Here is a 21,051-nt window from a genome sequence, read left to right on the forward strand (position 1 = left end):
TAATATATGAGGGAGGAATAATGGTAATGAGGCATTACCTCTATTGTAGTATTGTATTTGTTTGATCTTGCCGCTACATTGCTGGTAGATCTTACTAAAATTGGTATCCTATAATGGGCTTATTGTGGTATTAAGTGGAATTCTTTTTCTCCTTTCAGAATGGACTAGTGAAGTCTGATATTGTTTATTCTGTAATTACACATTAACGAGTCTGTACATTTGCTGTACAGTATAAGCATTAATAGTAAGCTTTCCTGTGTTCAAAGAAAGGGGCTGATTTATATCATGCATGATACAGCCCTTGGTGTTTAGAAGACAATGTAAATATGTTTTCCATTTCTAAAGGTTTTTATAATTAATTTGTTCTCTTTAATACTCCCTTTGAAATTTGCAATGGCAGTGTATTTTCCAGCCATCAGAAGCCATTTATTCATATTCTCCCCTTTGCATGTTTACATGTACATGCATACACATACGTACATACAAATATGTGTCTGTCAAGCACACAGAATTATGTGCCTGTAAAACCAAGTTTCTCTATGTTTATGTCTCTGTAAAAACAGTCCCCATATGCAAAAGAAATTTATCTTGAAAGCTGAGCTTTTCCTTCTTCTTAAGACCAAGCAAACATACACTCTGCAACAAAAACACATGCCATAAAAATATTTTTTTCAAACCAAAAAGAGGAAAGGGTTAGTTCCTGCTAGCTTGTCTGTATCCCTATAAGAAACGTAACTGTGAATTCCATTTGGGAAGTGGGTAACAGCTGAGGAAGATCCACTTGTACCCATTGTGGCTTTTGTAGTCTGCAAAAAGCTGCTGGGCCAAGGCAGCTGTGAAGGTCATGGTACTAGAAGGACCACCAAGGAGTTAATGAAGATAGAGGGAGATGGAGAAAGGAGTGAGAAAAACACACATGCCCCCAAGTCTTCCTGCCAGCATTCTTTGCCTGAAAAAGCTCTTCTGCCAGCCACTACTGGCTTAGCAGTGAGGGGTACATTGCTCCTAAGGATTCTCCTGTGCAGCTCATAAGTGCTATTCCTCCTTGCATTCAGGTGTTCTATTAACTTGCAGTATTATGTAAGTAAAGTTTGTAATGGAGAGACAGGGAAACATTCATGAAATGGTTTTCTCTAGAAGATTCTTTTGCAGTCCTATACCAAACTGAGGTTTGCATAGTGAAGCTTTGGGGGGGTGTATAATACAGCACAGGGAGAGATGGGTGACATATTGAAATAATCTAATGGAAAATGCAGATATAATATCTTGTATTTCTCATTTGCGATACAACTTTCCGCTAAAAGCTTATGCTTGCCTAACTGGATAACTTTCTTAGAGATGTTTCAGTACCTAACTGGGCTAACAAATACAAAAGCACAGTTAAAAGTACCATTGTAATAAAGGTAGTGATGGAACCCTCTGCTCTTCTGTCCCAGAAAACAATTTGTATTCAGGGAATCTCCTTATGCACATCTTGGGGAGCTTCAGGTAAGTTCAAAATATAACTCCTCACAAAGACCAGGCTAGTTGAGCACAATGCAGTCCTCTGCCTTCCTGTGTGTTAACTCATGTTTTCTCTAAACTGAAAACTAAAAAAATGGTTTTTTACCCCTCTCTTTTCCCTCAGTGGGACAGAGTACCAATAGTTGTCTACTTCCTGAGAACACAGTGATCCTCACATTCTGGACTGTGGGTTGTGTTTTTCACATTCAGGCATAGATGGGAGTTAATCAGATAGCCATGGGCAGCTCTAGCAAATAGCACATTTGCATCAGCAGAAGCTAGTTTCAGCAGACTTGCTGGGAAGTTTTGCTGCAACATGCCACCATCCTGCCCCACTGACGGGCACTGCACATCCATTCGATAAAACAGATGACAATAGAAAATGAAACTTTTAACGTTCTCTTCTTCAAATGCTTGAGAAGCATCTTACTGTGAAGGTGTGAGCCTGTGATTCACATCATCTTTCCTGGGACTCTATGATGACTTTGAGATAAAGGAATTTAAAGCTATGGATGAGCTGAACTTCATTTATCCAGGTGGCAAGGAGAGCTCTTAGAACCACTGTAATGCAAGTGACAATCCTCATGGCTAACAGTTTCCAGGAGTCTAAAGGCCTTCAAGTAGAATATTAGGGTTATTGGGATTTGAGTGTCTTATGCTCAGAAATAATCAGCCATTACAATTTTGTCTTTTTGTGTTGAGTAAGTCACTTCAGACTCTGTAGTGGTTCAGATTTGCTAATTTCATTTCCCAGCCAACACACCAAATAAATGTTGTGGTTTTAAAGTAGTAACTAAAAAAATTACAAGAAAACTTACTTATTTCTTGCTGTGAGATATGGATTAGAACAAGAGCAAAACAGGCTTAAAACTTAAAAGGAGTCAAGAAAGTTTATTAACAAAACTACAAGAATAAGAACACCAGAATAAACTTCCAGAAAACCCCTTTATCCCCCACTACCCAACCATTTCCTTGTTCACATGACAACATAGAGACAACAAACTTTGTAACTTTGGTATTTAAACAGTCCCCAATTCCTGCTAGAATCTTTTCAGCAGTCTCTGTAGGGAAATAGAAGACTTCTTCTGCTAATCTATGGAGTTTCTCACAAGAAAACTATTTCTGTTACAGCTTTCTATTTCTCTGATGCCAGCTGCCCAGAAATCTGTCATCAGATTTTCTCCTCCCATTTCACATCACTCTGAGGTGTGTTATGGGCCATGAGTCTAGGGATGTAATTTTTAAGGATGAGTTATTCAAAGGCAAAAGTTCTTTTCATCTGTCTCTATGAGCTTCCCTGGAAAACAGAAGTTTTCTCTTTGCCTCAAGCGGCCCCAAATCTTCAACTATTACTTCTCCCCTTCTGTTCCAGCACCTCGCTGTATCATAATTACTCCACCTTTTGCTCAAAATCCAAACTCTGAACACTCCATTCCTCCCATATACTCTGTCATGAATTAAAGGAGTTTTTTCAGAACACTATTGTCCATCTCCATAGCTTTAACAGAAAAAATATTTCAGCTTAATTAAAGCATCACCTTATTCTCTACCTTTTCTGAAGCTTAATTCTTTTCTTTACCATCTCTGATAGTTTATAAAGTCTCTTTACATGTTGATTGCTCTCTTTTTCTTTCTCTGGAAAAAAGGATTAATCTGCAAGTCTCATCTGGGTAATGAAAAGGTTAAAATCTTGCCCAGGCTTTGTAGATGGTTCTGTGATCTCTGCTGGAGTTGTCTGCAATGGAAGATTCTTCATGGCTGCTCTGGAGAGTGTGGTTGCTGTTTCAGCACGCCGCAGGTCAAGAGATTTTTTCTTTCTTTACTCGGCAGTCTCTGGTGAATTCAGTCACAGCAAAAACTGCAGCCAAGCCAGAGACCGGCCTGGCCCGGCCAGAGCCCGGGGCAAGCCCCACAGGCCCCATCTCCCGGCCAGGAGCTGCTGGGCCCAGCCCAGCCCCTGCCCTGCATGGCCTGGGCAGGGAACGGGAGCCAGCTAAAGCTCTGTTACCTTTCACAGCCAAGAAACAAAGAGACAAAGAAATTCCCAGGGTTAGGTCTTAAGGTGGTGTTCACAGGTTGATCTCACTTTTCAATGGTTAAAACTGCTGTCAATTCTTAGAAATGGCCAGCTTTTGGCTTGGAGACAAACTCCCATCAGCCTCCAGCGGTTTTAACTTCCTTAGGTGTTTCTCTTGGTTTTCTTAAATGCCAATCTATTACAGACTCAAACTTGACTTTTTCTCTCTTCTAAATGAGCAAAGCATCATTCATCAGTCCCAGATTTTTGTCTCCAGTTGCTGACCAGTTTACCAGGTAAAGGCTGATTTTCTGAAAGTCTGCACACTTTCTGCAGCCTCTGACAGACTTGCCTAGCCATTGACCTGGCTCAGCCTGTATGACGAATAGCCCAAACTGTATTTCTGTTTGTAGGTGATGAAGTTAGCAGGATTTCATTTCCTTTCTTGACTTCACTATGCTCCCCAGTGCAACACAGCCATGGCAGATACCAGTTTATTTTATCTATTAAGAAGCAGCAACTTCTGTAAAACTATTTTTCTTTTTAGTGAGAAAGGTTTTTCAGTCTTTCCATTTGCCTCACACTTAGTCCCACTACACTGTCTGGGTGTTACTTTGAAATTTAGGTGCTTTATGAATCCTGAGTTGGGTGCTGCTGATGTACTCTCTTTGGCTTCATAGCAACAAGAGCTACAACTTGGTAGTTCGTACATTACAGCACGTTAAGATACACATTTGTGTGTTTCTACCTTGAGAATCCATCGTATTTGGTGAAAATCCAGTGTAGTATGTTTTCCTTTGGAATGTTTGAAAAGCACTTTAAACATAAACTGGGCAGATGCTTTTAAAAGGGTTCTTCTGTCGCCCTGAAAACTCAGCTTCTGAGCTTGCTAACATGGTTTTCTAAAGACTTTCTTAAGACAGTAACTGTAAACATAGATATGTGTACATTCTTTCTGTTACACGTCTTGTGATGGGCATCTCTCATGGCCAGTGCAGTGAGAAAGTGTTATCCTGACCATCCAATCCCTGGCCATGGTCAAGAGCCTATAAGTCCTGGGGGGAAAAATAAACTTTTTTCTTCTTTCCACCGCACCTCGACCTGTGTCCGTGTGATCTATTCATCTTCAGCGGTAACATTCTTCCAAGTAAAAGGCATTTACACTGGCTAGGGCATGAGACTAGGAGCAGAGAGGAAGTTTGACAGAAACTTTGCCTGCTATACACTTTCAGATATTCCATAAATGCTGAGATGGCAGGAAATGCCAACAATGATAGCCTAAATAGATAATTAACCCTTACAGGTGAACACGTTTGGATCACCTTCTGAATGCATGGCGCCAGTTTTTACAGCTTATTACAGATCTTATTCTAGTTGCATGTAACTGTGTCTCCTCTGTCCATTTTGGCTCTTCCTGTCAGTGTAAGACTGAGAAAGGGAATGAATTATGCTTGGGGTTTTTCTACTGCCATTTTTTTCCCAATTGTTTTGTTGGGACTTTTTTTGTCTCTGATTTTACATTGTGGCACAGGGCTCTTGGAAAAGAACCTCTGTTACTCCTAAACACTGCATGAACATCAACAGAACACCCCAAAGAGTTTGCAGTCTAATTAAGGCTATAGATGTACATAATTGATTAATTAAGCTTTACAAGTCCTAGCCAAGGTAAGTGTAAGGTTGGGCAGAATGAAATATAATCAATTGTGCTGTGCAATCTAAATCATATACACTTCTGGAGACCAGAGAGAAAATTTGTTTTTCTAACAGATGCAGCAAAACTGTCTTGTGTGTTCTTCTTCGGGGTGCAGCGGAATTGGTTTGGTTCAAAGTACTCAACTTTGTTTTAAACTACATCTCTTTAGCTTGAAAAGTACAATTGAAAATACAAAGCAGGTAAAAGTAGCTAAATTAAGGGTTTGGTGATCATACATGAGGGAATAAAATAAATATTGTCTGTGAATTATTAGATCACTTGAGAAATCAGGAAATAATTAGTTTTCTGACTTCTAATTAGTCTAGATCTTAGTACAGAGAAGCAATCTACTGTATCACTTGGTCTTCTGGAAAAAGAGGAGATCTGATTCTAAGCTCTGTGCCTGATTTGGAAAGGCAGAAATCCTGGGATGTACCAGTGCAGTGAGTGAAATTCCAGCCTGGTGCTGATGTGACAGAAGTGAGTGAGGCTGGTTGTGGGAGGCTGGGCAGGTGAAGATAAAGTAGGCGCATAAGCCCAAATTTCAGGATATCAAATCCTTATTCAGACTTTATTCTGAGATATTTCTGAAGATCTTTTGTGTTCAAGAAAAAATACTCTAGCAATTCAGTTTTGGAGTGAGATTTCACACCTCATAACTGAACATGTATGAGAAGCACTATGCAGCTGAGCTGGAGATGGCACAGTTTTCAGTTTTAGGTCATTTCCCACACCAGACGTACAGGCTGAGCCCCTCTCCTCTCTTTTCTCGGACCACTGATTATTTTGCCATGCTGGCTTCAGTGTGGAGAATAATTAAAAAGTTCTTTGACTATGCTTTTGCTTTTTTCTTTCCTTGAGGTGGTTGCCTTTTTTTTATCTCTCTTGAAACAGAGTGGTAGCATGGGAAAAACTCAGCTGAGAAAAAAAGGAAACTTCCTTCTTGCTTCTGCATCAGTCTGAGGAAGAAAAAGTTTACTTCTTATCTTTGAACAATCCTGGATAAGGGAGAGCTGCCTGAGGGCTCCAAGCATTTGATATCCAGTATTTTATGGATAGAACTGTTTATTAGACTGGACAGTAATTCTACCTTTGTATAATTCTGTAGGCTACATCACAGACTATGAACAGTATTTTCACAAATACCGAAGTTATACATTTTCTTGGAACTACAAGTTCTGCCTGCTCCATGGTCCCTAACCTTCTGTGGAACACATAACAGGAGAGTGACCAGTGCATGGCCAAATTTCAGCTTTATGTGTTAGGACATTTTAGAGGCATGTACCTGAATATAGGAATCACTCTAAGCAGCAAAATGGCTTTTTCGTTCCCCATTAAAAAACAAAAGAAAACAATGTCTTATCCCCATTTAAAAAGAATTGAAAAATGTGCAGATAGGGAAGTAAGGGCACATGATGGATTAAACGCCTTTCCCATGGCCACACAGGAAGTCTGTGGCTAAGCTAGGAATTAAACCTAGATTTCCTCAGTCTGCCTCCAATGTCTTGCCCCCATTTCAGGTTGTAAAATCTTGTTTGTTACCAAATTCTCTGTAGGCTGAAGCAGTAAGACACTAAGTGTGAGAATGAGCAATATTAGAGAATAAATACTATTAATAATAAGTGAGAAACTGAGAATAGTTCTGGATCAAGCATTACCCATTTCTATTGCTGTTTAATGTCCTCTTTTTTCCTAGTTTACATCAGCATAAAAATCCCCTTGGGGTATTGTTCCTTAACCAAACTAGTTGTGCCTTTTCCTCTGGCTAGGGTTACAGTGGAGCCCAGTGCTTAGCTGTTTCCAACTGTTCTGGTTTAACAGTAAGTAACATTATGACTGAATTGACAGAAAAAATACTCTATTTATGCCTCTTTCACCTTACATTTCTCATCCAAAGTCAAATAGAAAAATTACATCCATTTCCTGTGGAGAACATCCATATCTATGTTCTCTCTTAACATGCTCATTTGATTTAACAAAACATTCTATTTCTTTAACTGCTGCATGACTGAATTTTATCCTTGGAAATGCTGAACTACATCAAGAGGGGCTCCATTGAAGTGAAAACCAGACCAGGACCAGTAAAGCCAAAAGAAAGCAGTTCATGCCCCTCAAATATGAAATAAAGAGAAGCCCATCTCTATAGTAGGTAGAATATGACAAGCTAGGCAAAACCTTCCCAGTGGTCGTAGTTCCTCTCACATAAATATGCTGGGTATTGCACAGCATGGTCACTACCAGCCCTACATGAACAATGCACTGCATAAACTCTGCCCTTGTAGACTAGACATACAGGTGTACCTGTAGGGAACTGGGAGAACAGTCACAGCTGCAGGATGGGAAATGCTGTGCAGGTCTCCAGCGGTGATTCCATCTCAGGGACTGTTGCCATTCACTGAACTATAGTGCTAACTCCTTCCTACTCAGGTAGGAAGTCCCACATGTCCTAAATTACATTAACTTTAGCTGAAGAAATAAACACTGCTTAAGTGGACCAGAAGATACTTTCTAATTTACAGATAGATGGTAGGGAGAAGAGCTGAACCTGCTGATACTCTCTGTTCAAGAGTATTTCAAAGAAAGTGAAGCCTTACTAAAGCCCATTTCTTATCACCTGACAACCTCTTTTGTGGAGAATAGCCTCAAATGGTTTTGACAGTTCTTCCAATAAGGGAGCTTTCATGCAATGATGAACAAATAAATACACCACAGTACACCTTTCTGTAACACTCCTCTCTTTATTTACACGCAGGATTTCACCACTATCTTCCTGAGAAACTACAAAATTCAGTTAGGTAGCAGATAAGACAAAAACTGGAGCTTGACTCAAAAATTATGCAAAACTGTTAGTGTTGTGACATTTATAGAGAATAATTTCTCATGTTTTTACTTTCTACTTAGCTCTTTATCAGAAAAATTCTTGCGGAAAGGTCCCCAAGTAAGGAAAGATTGTTGAAAGCTGGTGTTCCCGCTCTGTTCTTAAAGAAGTCCATGTTCTGTTTTGTATCTATTTTGCCTTGAAATGAAGAAGAGAAAATTCTTCATGTGAATCTCAAACACTTTCTGCTCCAGCCAAGTTTCATTCTGAACAAGTGGGACACATGGTCTCAGTGGAAGGACTTCCTAAGTTGTCTGCTCCATCCACTGTCAGCCAGGCAGGATTGCCCATTTAGGCAATCCCTACTCTGCTTTAGCCAATTTCCTTCTGTACTCTTCTCTCACTCTGTCCCCCACGGCTGCCTTCAGCAAAAAAGACCATTGCCTAGTTGTGCCTTTGATATGAAGGTAAGGAATGGGCTGGTGGTTAGTTCAGGCTGGGAGAGTCCAGCTGCACATAGAGCACCACAGTTTGGTCCCAGTCTTAAAGTAGGTGGGGAAAGGAATACATGTCAAGTGGGTGAATGTCAGAGAGGAATTGTAATCTGGAAGATTACTGTAGAGGCAAAAAGGGCTAAATCTCTCTAATTTTTTTTGTTGGTTTTAATTTTTTTCTGCTAAGCAACTAAATATAATTCCTGGTCTATGCTTCCCTTTATGTCACTTCTCCATAATTCTTAGCATTTCAGTTGGGTTGCTGTCTCTTGGCTGCTTCCTCTTTTCCTGCTTTCCTATATTTCATTATTTGCCCTTCTTCCTCTTAGAGTACTTTTATAACAGTGAGGAGGATGTGGAAATGTTACAATGTGACACAGAAACTGCAGTGTCACAGCTACAGCTCTTTTGTTTCACCTCCAGGAATGCAAAGAAGCAGATCAGAGTGGAGAGGCAGGAGTGGATAGCTGAGTGAAGGGAAGAGATTTATAAATAGGGAAGAGAAATGACAAAAAGTCAGAAAGTTTCCAGATTGGTAACTTGAGATAATAGCTTTCCACATAGTTAAAGATAATTCCAAACTGAACCATCACTGTGTCCTTGAATGCATACATACAAGCAGTTCCAGTGTAGAGGCCTCCCACAATACTGCTGCATCAGAGATATAGCCATGATGTGTTTTTCAACTTGCCTGTAGAAATGAAAGCTGAGAAGAGATCTAGACCTGTATTGTGTACAGTTCTTAAAACTGTCTTTTCAAAACAAAAAACAAATAAATAATAGAACCTCAAATGAAAACTATTCTTAGGGCCCATGTATGTATATGAAATAAATCTTTAGAAGATAACATGGTTGAAAATAAGATGCTGTAGCTCCCTTGAGATATCAGGCTGTTGAAAAAACTTAGTCCCAAGGACTTTCTCCAGATGCTTCCTTGAGACAGTGGTCTAATTTCTTAGTGGATCAGATTTTCCAGGGTGATCTTTTTTCTGATAATCTAGTTGCATTAGTATCTGAAGTTGCCTCTATATTTTAGTTGCTTTTGTAAAAATCCTTTGCTGATAGACAAAGTAATGAGTGGAATTGTGTTTGAACACTAGTTAGACCATATTGGATTATTCTCTTCTGTACCTCATCCAGAAATAAAGGTTTTGATGGGATAATTTCTGTGGTCTGAGTTATATAGGTTTCTGATATTCATAATAATCAGTTTTGGGCTCCTTGTCACGACTTCGTTGAGTGATTTGAGCTATTGGAGACTATTTAGTTTAAAACTATTATTTTGAAAGACTTGTCTCTTGAAGCTCCGTCAACAAGGTGTTGGCTTGGATGATTTGTTGTTCTATCCAAGTTAAGAAAATGTTTGCATTTTGACGTAAGATACCCAGCATGGTGATTGTGACTGTCTGAAGATGGTGATCTTGACTGTGTTTCCAGTGAGTTTCAAGTGTCAGATTATTGATTCAACAGAGGTAAAATAATTTTAAAATACCTTTTACACTCACCAGCCTTAGATATTGCTGAAGAATTGTTCAGAATTTGAGGAAGTCACGCCTGAGTGGATTGCCTCTCTCTTCTGGAGTCATGGGGATAACTGCACTAGAAACTCAGCTAAACTTCAACTCTGCAGCATAGTTACTTTCTGGTTTTGGAGACATACTTCAGGACAGGAACAGGGGTTCCTAAATTCAGTAGTTTCAAATCACAGCTGAGGTGTGATTGCAGAGTAGAGTTAGTAAGTGCAGGTAGGATGCTGTAATATCTTTTATATATAAAATAATTTAGTCTTAATTTCTGACATTTTTCTCCACATCTTTCTGAGAAATGGATGTTTTTAAAATATTATCTCGTTCAGCTTTTTCAGAAAGCTAGTGAAATCTAGGTTTTTCTCTTGGCACTGCACTCAAAGACCCAAGAAAACAGTATTCAACTTTACAATTGTTGTATGCCTCACAGAAGAGGTATACATGGTTAAGGATGGATTCTGTTCAGGAAAGGGAAGGTGTGCTTCTTTTTCCTGAGGTAAAAGCAAGAAAACTGCAAGCATAAAAAATGGTCAAGTAGTGAGGAAAGACAAGAAGTCTCTTAAAAATTTGTACTAAACTCAGTTTGTAGACTTTCAGAATAATCCAGATCTCTGAGTGCTTGGGAGTCTGCCAGCATCATTTGGGGTTTCTTGCCATTTCAGCATAGTGGAGTGATTGCCAGAAAGGGAATACAGGTCCCTGTAGCAAAGCATTACCTGTGATACACAGAAAGAAGGAATTTATATTGTCCTGACATTATTCCCCTCAGGAGCTAGCAGGTATGTCCATATTCAGAGAATTTATTTGAGATTTCTTAAAAAAAATATTGCCTCTTCCCCAGAAGATGTAGGTTAGGATTTCCTTTTCCTGGAATGCTGAGGACACTCTTAACAAGTAAACAGCAGTTTAGATTGCAAAACTTTCTCATAATATTTCTAAAAGCCAAAAAGAATAATCTTTAATAGCATCTAGAAAAATAACTGAGCACTCAGGGTTAACAGACCTAAAGCAGGCTTCATAACTCAGCATCAGCTTCTTTGTGCAGTCCTCAGAGAGAATGTCTACTTTATCACTCATAAAATGATGACTGTATTTTATTTGCTTTAGTCTAAAATAAACATTCAATATCCCTGTTTTGTTTTTTTCCCTGTGTCAGGTATGGGGAGGACAGAAGACTCTGCTCAGCAATTTGTTTTTAGACTGGGCAAGATAATAAAATTTTCATAGTGTATTCCCTCCCAAGTGCTGAAATGGCTGGGTTCCTCTCCATTTCATCCTCTGACCTCTTCTCAGAAGAGGACATTGACAGTGCACAGCTTTGGCACGACACCCAAAAGCACCCAAACCTAAACACAGCTGCTTAGTCTAAATTTAGAAATACTGACCCTTTGACAGCTATGGGGAACTATGTACATTTGCATAAAATGTTGCTCAAGGCATCATCATGGCAGCTGAATGGTCCCTGGAAAAGCCCCTGTGTCCGTTCAATGATAGTGAAGGCACAGCATATTATTAACATGTGTGACTTGTTACATGGATGGACTTGCAAGGGCCTGACTCTGAACCAGGGTAGCTCTGTGTCACTCCAGCCACAAAAATACGGATGTGCAAGCAGCTCACTGAAATGGTACATGAAAAGGGGAGGGTTTGCAAAGAAGGGCTAACTTTGCATTCAGGGCAAGGCAAATTTAGGTTCTCTGAAGCAATATACAAAATAGCTCATCTCCCTGCCTTTCCGTAAACTACAGAACCAAGGGTACTTCTTTGCTCCCAAGTGGTAGTTCCGTTCTTCAGGGCAGTGACTGTTGCCTTCATCTGGAGCCTGACCAATACACTGTGTGTGTGTTCAGATTTCACAGGCTTTTCTCTTTGTCAAGCTCCCCCTCCAACTACACTTCACATTATTTATATGTAACTGATCACTTTGTCTGATCTTAACCATGCTCCTGCACTTTTTAAGCCCTTGAGTTGTTAAGGTATGCCCACAGAAACTCCCAGATAAGGACAACATCCAGCCATTGGCAGCATGGCTTCATGGAAAAGCCTGACTGTCTCTTCCATTTTTGTGGAGCTTCTGGTCTGCCTGTTGAATCTTGGATATAGGCATTCCTCTTCTCCAAAACACTAATCTTTGAAGGTGGATACTCCCTTCATGTTCTCCCAGCTGCCATGTGCGACTGACTTTAGTTAGAATTTTGTTTCATTAGTTTGTTCATTAGCACCCATAACTTTCACTAAAGCATGCTTTATGGGGAATGCCTTATAAATGTTAAGATATCATATATCCAAGGCTTTGCTATTCTTGGGTAACTGTTGCTGTGTGGGGAAGAGCATAAGCTACAATGATTGTGCCGGTAGACTTTGGAGAATGCCACTTCAGAGGTTCCAGTTTCGGCACATAAGCATGTGTATTCACAGACACACCTGTGTGAACTGAGGATGTTTTCAATTATGGTAGTGTTTTTACCTCACTGTTGTGCATTGTTACTTAAGGTTACTTTGCTTTTTAAAGATTTACTGCTAAGGGTCCTTTTACTACTCCCTCATCCTTTAATGCCCATGTTAAAAAAATCTGGTGAAAGCAGAAGAGACAAAAAATTTACGGATGAAAAGTGCTGTTTTTACTATAATTTGTAAGCAAATCTTTCTCTCCAGTTTGAAAGTGTTCCCAGTTTACTTCTCAAAGCAGAGAAGGGTCAATAAAGTCTGTTACCAGCAAACCTACAGCAGTTCCCTTTGCTACTTCATCATGCAGCCAGTAAAAGAAGCAGAGCATTTCCAATATAGGAAGCATGGATTACACATACATGTAGAACTTGGGAAACAGGTTTAGTATGGCATTTCCTGACAGTGTTCTTTCTCTTGCCTTTAAAACTTAGTTTTATTTGTACCTCAGATGATGAACATCAAGCAGCCAGGTAGTTAACTGTCCTTTGGAAAATCAACTTGAATCTAGTACAAAATGTACCAGCAAGTGTCACAACAAAGACAAGAAATATGAACTAGACCAGCCCCTTTGGTTTGGTTACAGATAATTTCCTACTTAAAAGAAATTTAGGAAGTTATGTAAAAAGCTCATATCTTCAAGTGTATATTTGAGGGCATTATTTGAATCTGTCTTTAACCAATGCATATTTGCTGGTCCTTTAGAAAATCCCTGTAGGTAACTAACAGGTGGCTACTGGGAGAATGCACAATGGACCAAAAGCCACTTTTTTTTAACTAGAGAGGACATACTTTGTTAGTTGTTTTGTTCACTTGTTTGATTCCGTACAGTTTGATTTCTCTGCAGCCCCTAGAAAAACATGTTGATGTGCTTTGCAATGCAGTGAAGCACAGTTCCCTGCTCCTTCCTCCTGAGGACAGGCTGTGCATACTGACAGGCACTGGCGCTGGCACATGGGCTGAGCACCTCCCCCAGACAGCAGCAGGGAGAAGTAGCAGCTATGGGTGATGGCATGGGTGGAGCTCCTCACACCAGTTGTCCCATGGGAGATAGCTTATCTGTGGACGCCTGTGTTTCTGGAATAATATCCATTTGATTGAAAGCCAGAATTAGAGTAGAGAAGAAATTGGCTGCCAAGGGCTGATTGGCACTTGGAGTCAAAGGAAGCAGCTTGGACCCTGCAGAGAGGATCTCCTTATCCATCAGCACCAGCTTCTCTACCTGCAGGTGTGTCCCAGCTGTTCCTGCTACTATTCATCCTTACATTTTTTTTTCTGTTTCCCTTTGAAAATGCCCTCTAACTTTCAGCATTTTACGAAAAGAGATACCACAATGCTTGATTAACTGGCCAATGCAGTGCTATATGTAGAAAGGAGGGGGAAGAAAAGTAATTTTTAAGAGCACTTGGGCGCATCTGCTTTTTCTGTAGCTAAATAAACAGTTAGTTTGATCAGTCCCATCTGTGTTCTGTTGTATCATCTGAATTATACTGAGGAAGAGCACAAGACATGGCATTATGGTTCTTCTTCCCAGACCTTTTGTTGTCATTTTTCACAACCACACAATTCTTCTTGCTTCAGGCTCGTAAGGGAAAGATACTATTAATGGAAACATAATTTAAGTTAAAGAATTGGCCTTCGTTGTTTATTGTCAAGTCTGGCTGGTGAATAATGTCTCCTTAAATATTCTGTAGAAAAACAACTTTCGTTTCTGAAAATGGCGTCCTCCACCTGCAGTGCTCTTGTAGGGTAAGAACAGAGCTGACACCACAGTAAATGACCATGATGTAAAAAGGAAAGGGGGAAGGATTTCAGTGCATAAAGCCAAGTGCTAAAATTTTCATATGCTGTTGCAAAACAGAATGGCTGTTATGTCAGAAATAATAGGTGGGATTTCTGACAATATTCTGTTTTCTGAGTACCTATGTAAAGAAGAAGAGATCCTGTCTGCGTTTATTGACATGTTGGCATGCTGAGGTGATTTATTTTGGCCTGATAAATATTTATTTCTTCATCTTATTCTGCCTTTTTAGCAACATTTTCTAGCATTTGTTAGAAAGGTTGGTGTGAAAGTTTTTTTTTTCTCACTGTTAGAGTGATAAGGTACTGTTCAAATCAATCAGGTATGATTGCTGGTTGAATAGTTATGATGTCTTCATGAGAAGTCCTAGATTTTAAAGCTACCACTTAAGCATCAACTAATATCAACTTGTTCTTGGAAGAACAGGTGATCCATGAAAAAAAAAAATTACATGCACCTGAACTATTTGCAGCAACTTCAAGAGATCTTTCTCTGCTCTTGTCTACAAAGTACAAACAAGACATTGCATGACACAAAACCAAATTATCTGGGTTATTTTCAAAGAAAGTCTAAAGGATAAGTTCTTAAAGACAGATATATGCCACAAGATACAGTTTAGTACTTACTGGGATAAAAAGTTAAATCCCATTAAAAATCAAACGGAATAAGGGAACTCTGTTGTTTAAATGTCTCAGAAGCTTCAGAGTGATTTTTTCTGTTACTCTTTCAGCACCTTTGATAGCTAGGTCTTACGCTTTTTACTTCTTAAAAAATCTCATTGGAGAACAATATTACTTGAAAGGTGAATTTCCCCTTCCAAACAGAATTATGGGCCAGGTACTTAGAACGATGGCATTGCTAAAGTCTCACAGGATTTTGCAGCTGGGAGGGAGTCCCATAGCTAAAAGAGAAGGTAAATTGGCAGTAGATTGAAAACAAATTACTAATTGTTCCCATGCATCTTTTTTCCAGCTGCCTATTTCTCTGTCCTTCGAAAGCCACCCTCTACGTCCAGCTTCCCAGAAGGTCTGTTCAGTTTCTCCTTTCTGCTTACTATCAACTCTTTCACTCATTGCAAAATGCCTCCCTTCCATCTTCGTGTTGCTCAGCTCTTTTCAGGGAAGTGTGACGCTGTTTGTTCTCATACCATCCTGCTTTCCTGACTGCTCCAGCCCAAGTCTGATACAGAGCCAGCAACACTGCTCTTCAGTGATAAATTATATCATTACCTCTCTCCCCTTTGACATATCAATTAATTTTTTCTGTGACTTACATAAATCACCTTCAGCCATAGAATACTGAACAGATGTTTTAACATTAATTTAAAATGCTCTTCAGAAAATCCAGAGTGAAATTCCCAGTATATAGAAGAGAGCACAAGGGACCCAGACAGTGCCCTGCTTTTGGGTAATTTTTCCACACTCTGGAAAGGTAAAAAAGGAGTGGGGAAAAGCTGTCAGTTCAGTGACATCAAAGAACTCTGTACCCCTTCAATAGAAAAATGGGCCTTTTAAAGTCACCTCCAACCAAACTGAAGTAAATTAATTAGTGAGTAAATTCTTAATGGTGTTAGAAGACCCAATGAGAAATTATTACCATGAGTAATTTTAAAGCTAATTAATGTCTGCATATGTGTGTACATAGCTATGTGTGTAGGTAGAAATAATTTCTACAAAAACTGTATCGGGTAACAGTTTCAGAAATCAGTATAAAGTCTGAGAATATTCTTAATCAGTGCACATGAAAAATATGGTTTTCAGGTATTTTTCACGTTGTTGTTGCTCCATAAGTGATTTCTCCACTACAAAAAGGGATGGGCAAGAATCACTCTCACAAAGGTAGAAAACACTGATGGTTTTTATTTCCAGTATAAGTCTCCATGGGGGGGAGGGGGGGAAGTGTACCCTGCCATCCCTATTATTCAGATTTAATAAAAGTCTTTAGCATTTCTACTGAATGATTTCCCCCTCCTGTTGTGTCTCCTGCATCAGTGGGGGTCTTTCCACTAGTTCTTGTATTGCAGACAGATTTGCAAGCAGTATTAAGTTTGAACAGGGAGAGATTTTTTTTGTTCATTATACCTATAAAATTTCTGTGAGGACCCAGGGTTAGTTAGGTGCCCTCAATGTCCATCAGCTCTCACTGGCAAAGTGAACTCTGCATGTGAACTGAGCCTCTGTCATGAGCTACACTGCCAAATGAATGCACATCCGGGACACTCAGCCTGGTCTTCATGGGGATATTCAATGAGCAGTACAGCTGCAGCAGTCCAGGGCATAGCTGTGGAGAGCTTTAGTGACTATTGGCTGGATCAATATCTCTGTCAGTGCTTATGTCAAGTAATGAACTCTAGCATTACCTGTATCAGCATGCCCAATGGCCTGGTAATTTGTATGTGACTACTCATAATATGCAGAGCATAATATATTTGTACAACTGCTTTTTGTAAATACATTGTGAGGACAAGCCTTAGAGATACAAACCAAAAATATGCCAATATACACAATAATGAATACATATGTATGTAAACCTGAGCTTCCTCTTCTTCCGTTGCATAAGACCAGCAGGCGTGAGAATAAAACAACACAATTTTACTTTTTATAACTGGAGAGACTAGAAACAAGGATGTGTAAAAAAGAGATCTCTGTCACAGACAGAGTGCATATTGACAAAAAATAAATTCTGAAGAAGCTGCACTGTAGGAGCCTGCATTGATCCTTTTGAGACCCATTTGCAAGAGTTCCTCTTGACTTCAGCAAGAATTAATGCTCAAGCAAGGGGAACACCCAAGAGCACATTATGCTTCTAGATAACATGATAAAACTTGTTGGCTGCTTTGGAAGAAAAGGGCATTTTCACAAATGGGAATTGTTCTTGATAAGTCAGGATTCCCCTGCCAGCTGTCCTTTTCCTGTTCCTCCTTTGTCCTAAACTGCTTACGTTGCTTCTGTGATGATAGTTTTGTCTTTCTCCTAGGTATTTATCTTATAGCAATAGTGCCATCTTCTTTTACATTTCTGCTAGCAGTACCACAAACCAGCATCCTGTTTGCCTTCTTTATTGCAGCTGCATACGGGGCGGAAGGCTTTAGGGACTTTCATGCAATAATTCCCAAATCTTTTTCCAGTAAGTATACTGAAACTCAGTTCACTACAGAGCATTTCCATCTAGTTCCTAGTTTTATGATTTTTGTTTGTGTCATTTTATTTTTGAATAATGTGTGTTTGTCTGTGTGCACTTAAGTAGTCTGAGCTTTTTGTTTTGTTCATGTGTACTTTGTTTTAACTTAACAGAAATTTTGCTTCAAAAGCCACCTTCTCCAAATCCCTGGCAGGCAAGGAGCCTATATTTTTTTAGAATAAATATATATTTATTATTCTTATAACTGAAAAGAAAAAAATTAGATGTAAATTGTGGAAAATCTTGTCATATACTCAAGCCAAATACTTCTATTCCTTCCATTTGCCATGGTGAAAACAGCAATATGAAGTTGTAGCCCATTAAATTTACAGAATCACTTCTGTTTAACCAGTCATACTGTCTTTTTAAGTCATTGTTTGGTCATTGATTTTGTTTTTGTCTATCACTAAATTATTCCCCTTTTTAAAACATACAATTTAAAGGAAAACTGCTTTTATGATATGCACTTACTCTGTTTTACATATGATTGCTATTGAAAGTGCAATATTTGAAAAAATCATTAAAATACCTAGATTGATAGACTTTTTAAGCGGTGTCCCATCAAACAGTATTCATAAATGTGAACACCTTTAGGCTTCTGTTTTCCAGTAGGACTTTGAGTCAGATACTCTCATCAGTTACATCCATGCAGTCCTTCTGGGACACCTGTGAGGTTGCAGGATGTATCAGAGAAGAGTTTGTCAATCCTCTCCATTTCAAAGGGGTATTTTGAAGGTCTTTCAGTCTCTTGAGGTAATTATTGTCCGTAGCTCATTGTTCTTACATTGCTACACCATCGCTTTTGAATGAGGTTGCCATGAAAATGCTCCACAGAAGGAAAAGACCTGGACATTATTGGATGAAACAGCTCCCTCATATTCTTAGCTACCCACTGAAGTAAATTCTTTCTTCTTTTTGGGTGGGGTGGAATGAAGGTAGAGGGATTTTTACTATATAGGAAGTGAGATTTTGGCCAACAAAATGATGTTTTTCAGCCTAATGAAGAAGTATTTTTTTCACCAAAATCACGGATTAGAAAAGAGAGAAATAACAGCCAGGATTATTTTTTTCTACATAAAACATCATACACTTCTGTGGAGAGAAGAGGAATGAATACTGGCATGAACTTGTCTGAATCTTGATCCTTTTCCTTAATGTTAAAGTTTTCTCTGTTCATAGCAGATCAAATTTACTAGCCTTTATGTCATCACATGTTGTAAAGCTATGGCAAATTTACACCTAAATTCTTCTTACTGCAAGCACTTGTCACCTATGGGATTAAAATGAAAAGGATTTATCCAATAAAGTAATAACAGTTTTCCCAGACACCTTTTTTGTTTGAATGGTTTTTAATCATAGCTTCTGACTCTAGTTATTGTCTTCTATTACTCAGCAATCCTAATCCTGTTGTTCCAGAAACACAACTGTCACTCTTTTAATATCCTTAAATTCTTCCTTCCATCCTTCCCTACCCTGCTTTCTTTATCAGTGTTTGTACTCTGCTTTCCCATTGTTGTTGCTTACCCCATAGAACTGCAAACCAAAAGTTTGGATTCAGTACAGCCCTCAAAGTCTTCCTGCCAAGTGGAGAATGTTGCATTTTCTGTTCATTTTTATCCATTGAGTTGAGTTACTTACTTTTACAATTGTTTTGGACAAATCCCTATGAAGTGGATTCATTTTAACTTTCATTCCAATTAACCTGATTGTCAGAAAGCCAGAAATGCAAAAAATCGCAGAGACCTAGAATCAGATTTGTAATATTGTTTGGGTTCCCAGGTCCCTGGGTGCCTTGTATTTGTTTTACTGATATTCACTGTTCATTGCTCCACGTGTTACAAACTCCCCACATTGCCCATAGAATTATAGTTGAGGTCATAGCATTTGTTATTTAGTGATTTTGTACCTCCTGTTTAGAAGTTAACTCCTTTCATGTGATTGTTTCTTTGACATTATTTGTTCTGTAACCAAACTGAGTGGCATCCTGTATTGTTTCTTTCAGCCGGTAATATTAAAATAGAAACTCAGAGTGATGAAGAGAATGGGCGTGCCTGTGAATTGAATGGGGAAGAATGTGCAGAGGATTTACGAATGCTTGATGCCGCAGGAGAGAAAATGAATGGCTCACACAATGGCTCAGGCAGCAAAGCTTTGTCAGGAGTTGGAGGCATTCGACTTCCTAATGGAAAGCTAAAATGTGATATCTGTGGGATAATTTGCATCGGTCCCAATGTGCTCATGGTTCACAAACGAAGCCACACTGGTAAGGCCTGCCATAGTTTTTCCTGTAGTTGACAAGAAATGGCCAAATATTAGTAACTAAGACTTATTTTCTGTATCATGCACGTGTTGCCTCTTTTAAGGTAATGTAGCATTGGTGAGCCTTTGGAAATCAATTATTTTGGTACATCCTTTTGGCCTTCACCAGAATTGAGACTTATTCATGGAAGTCCATCTATTGGGCTAGAAATTATGCTGTTTGTTTGGTTTGAAACAAAAAAAAATGAAAAATCAAATTTAAAAGAAAATTAAACAAGTCTTGTTTAATTTCTAAGAAATTTTTAAGAACTGCTGAGGAAAAACCCATTAGTAGCTAACTCTGAAATTAACCCAGTTGTAATGTTTCCAACAAAACAGCAAAGCTCATTATGGATCAGTGATTATAATAGTGATTGGAAAAATACATATTAAGAGAACTGTATTGACAGACTTAGTCAAAAATACTTACATTTCATGTCCAGTGTTTCACAAAGTAAAAACAAGTATTGTCATGGGTCAAATGTGCACTGAACGGGACACTGAAAGAGATATGTAAATTTTTGTGTTCCATAGGGATGGCTTTTCATTGTAAAGTGTTGTGAATATTCTTGCCTCAATTTTCTAATGCCAATTAGTCTCAAAGAGGGCCACAAAAGAAGAGGCTGAAACAAGTAAAAAGTATGAAATGAAATGAAAAAGTAAAGAGTGAGTCTCACCTTGCCTGATATGTCTAAAAGTTAGGCTTCCAATCTAAACTTCAATGTCATTCATGGATAAAAGAGAAGAACTAAACTGTACTGTTGTTTCACAGAAGTTGCTTTGAAAATAAATTGGGGATTTGGCATTTTTACATGAATATTCCAGTGAGAGGGAATTTTAAAATATTTTTAAGGTAAGAATGTCTTATAGTTACATTGGACTGAAATAGTCACAGATAAACACATAGATACTTTCTTCCTCAAAGTCTTTCTTAAATAACTTTCCCAGAATTACTAAGTAATGGGATTAACAAAATGCTTTCAGAGTTAAATGGAGAGTATTCACGAAAAGCCCCTGAGTGTATTCCATTGCCTTCAGTGTTACTGTCTGTCACAGTAACTGTGTCTGTTCAAGCTATGGAAGCCTTCGATCTGCTAGTGTAACATGGATTAACCATGTTCAGAAGCAATGCTGTTACATTGCCTGCTTCAAAGTACTCTTCAATTGTATGTAATAAATCCCTCTGTCAGGGAAGAGCAGATAATTATTGGAAAAGCCACAACTAGTATTCAGAAGAGATGCTGTAGCCTACCTCCTAGATATAACAAAAGTGCTT

At 38.8% G+C, this 21,051-nt stretch overlaps 2 protein-coding genes across 27 annotated transcripts in view; both read left to right on the forward strand.

Annotated features, from left to right (window-relative positions):
- CDH18 (cadherin 18) overlaps positions 1–21,051 on the forward strand; it is a 1,344,136-nt gene that overhangs the window by 642,339 nt on the left and 680,746 nt on the right. The window lies entirely within an intron of this gene.
- Positions 1–21,051, forward strand: part of IKZF1 (IKAROS family zinc finger 1) — a 71,640-nt gene that overhangs the window by 30,672 nt on the left and 19,917 nt on the right. For 12 of the 21 annotated variants that reach the window (XM_015653153.2, XM_015653145.3, XM_015653266.3 and 9 more), the window contains 3 exons: positions 15,270–15,323; positions 17,364–17,423; positions 19,480–19,740. The exons of 2 other annotated variants lie outside the window; for them this stretch is intronic. In XM_015653153.2, coding sequence (XP_015508639.2) covers positions 15,270–15,323; positions 17,364–17,423; positions 19,480–19,740 — 375 coding nt within the window. Of the gene's footprint in view, positions 1–4,590; positions 13,725–15,269; positions 15,324–15,365; positions 16,136–17,363; positions 17,424–19,479; positions 19,741–21,051 lie in introns of those variants that run through there. 7 more of the 21 variants (XM_015653274.2, XM_033512139.1, XM_015653175.3 and 4 more) reach the window with 7 other exon arrangements.

Source organism: Parus major, chromosome 2, assembly GCF_001522545.3.
Source record: "Parus major isolate Abel chromosome 2, Parus_major1.1, whole genome shotgun sequence".
NCBI lineage: Eukaryota > Metazoa > Chordata > Aves > Passeriformes > Paridae > Parus > Parus major.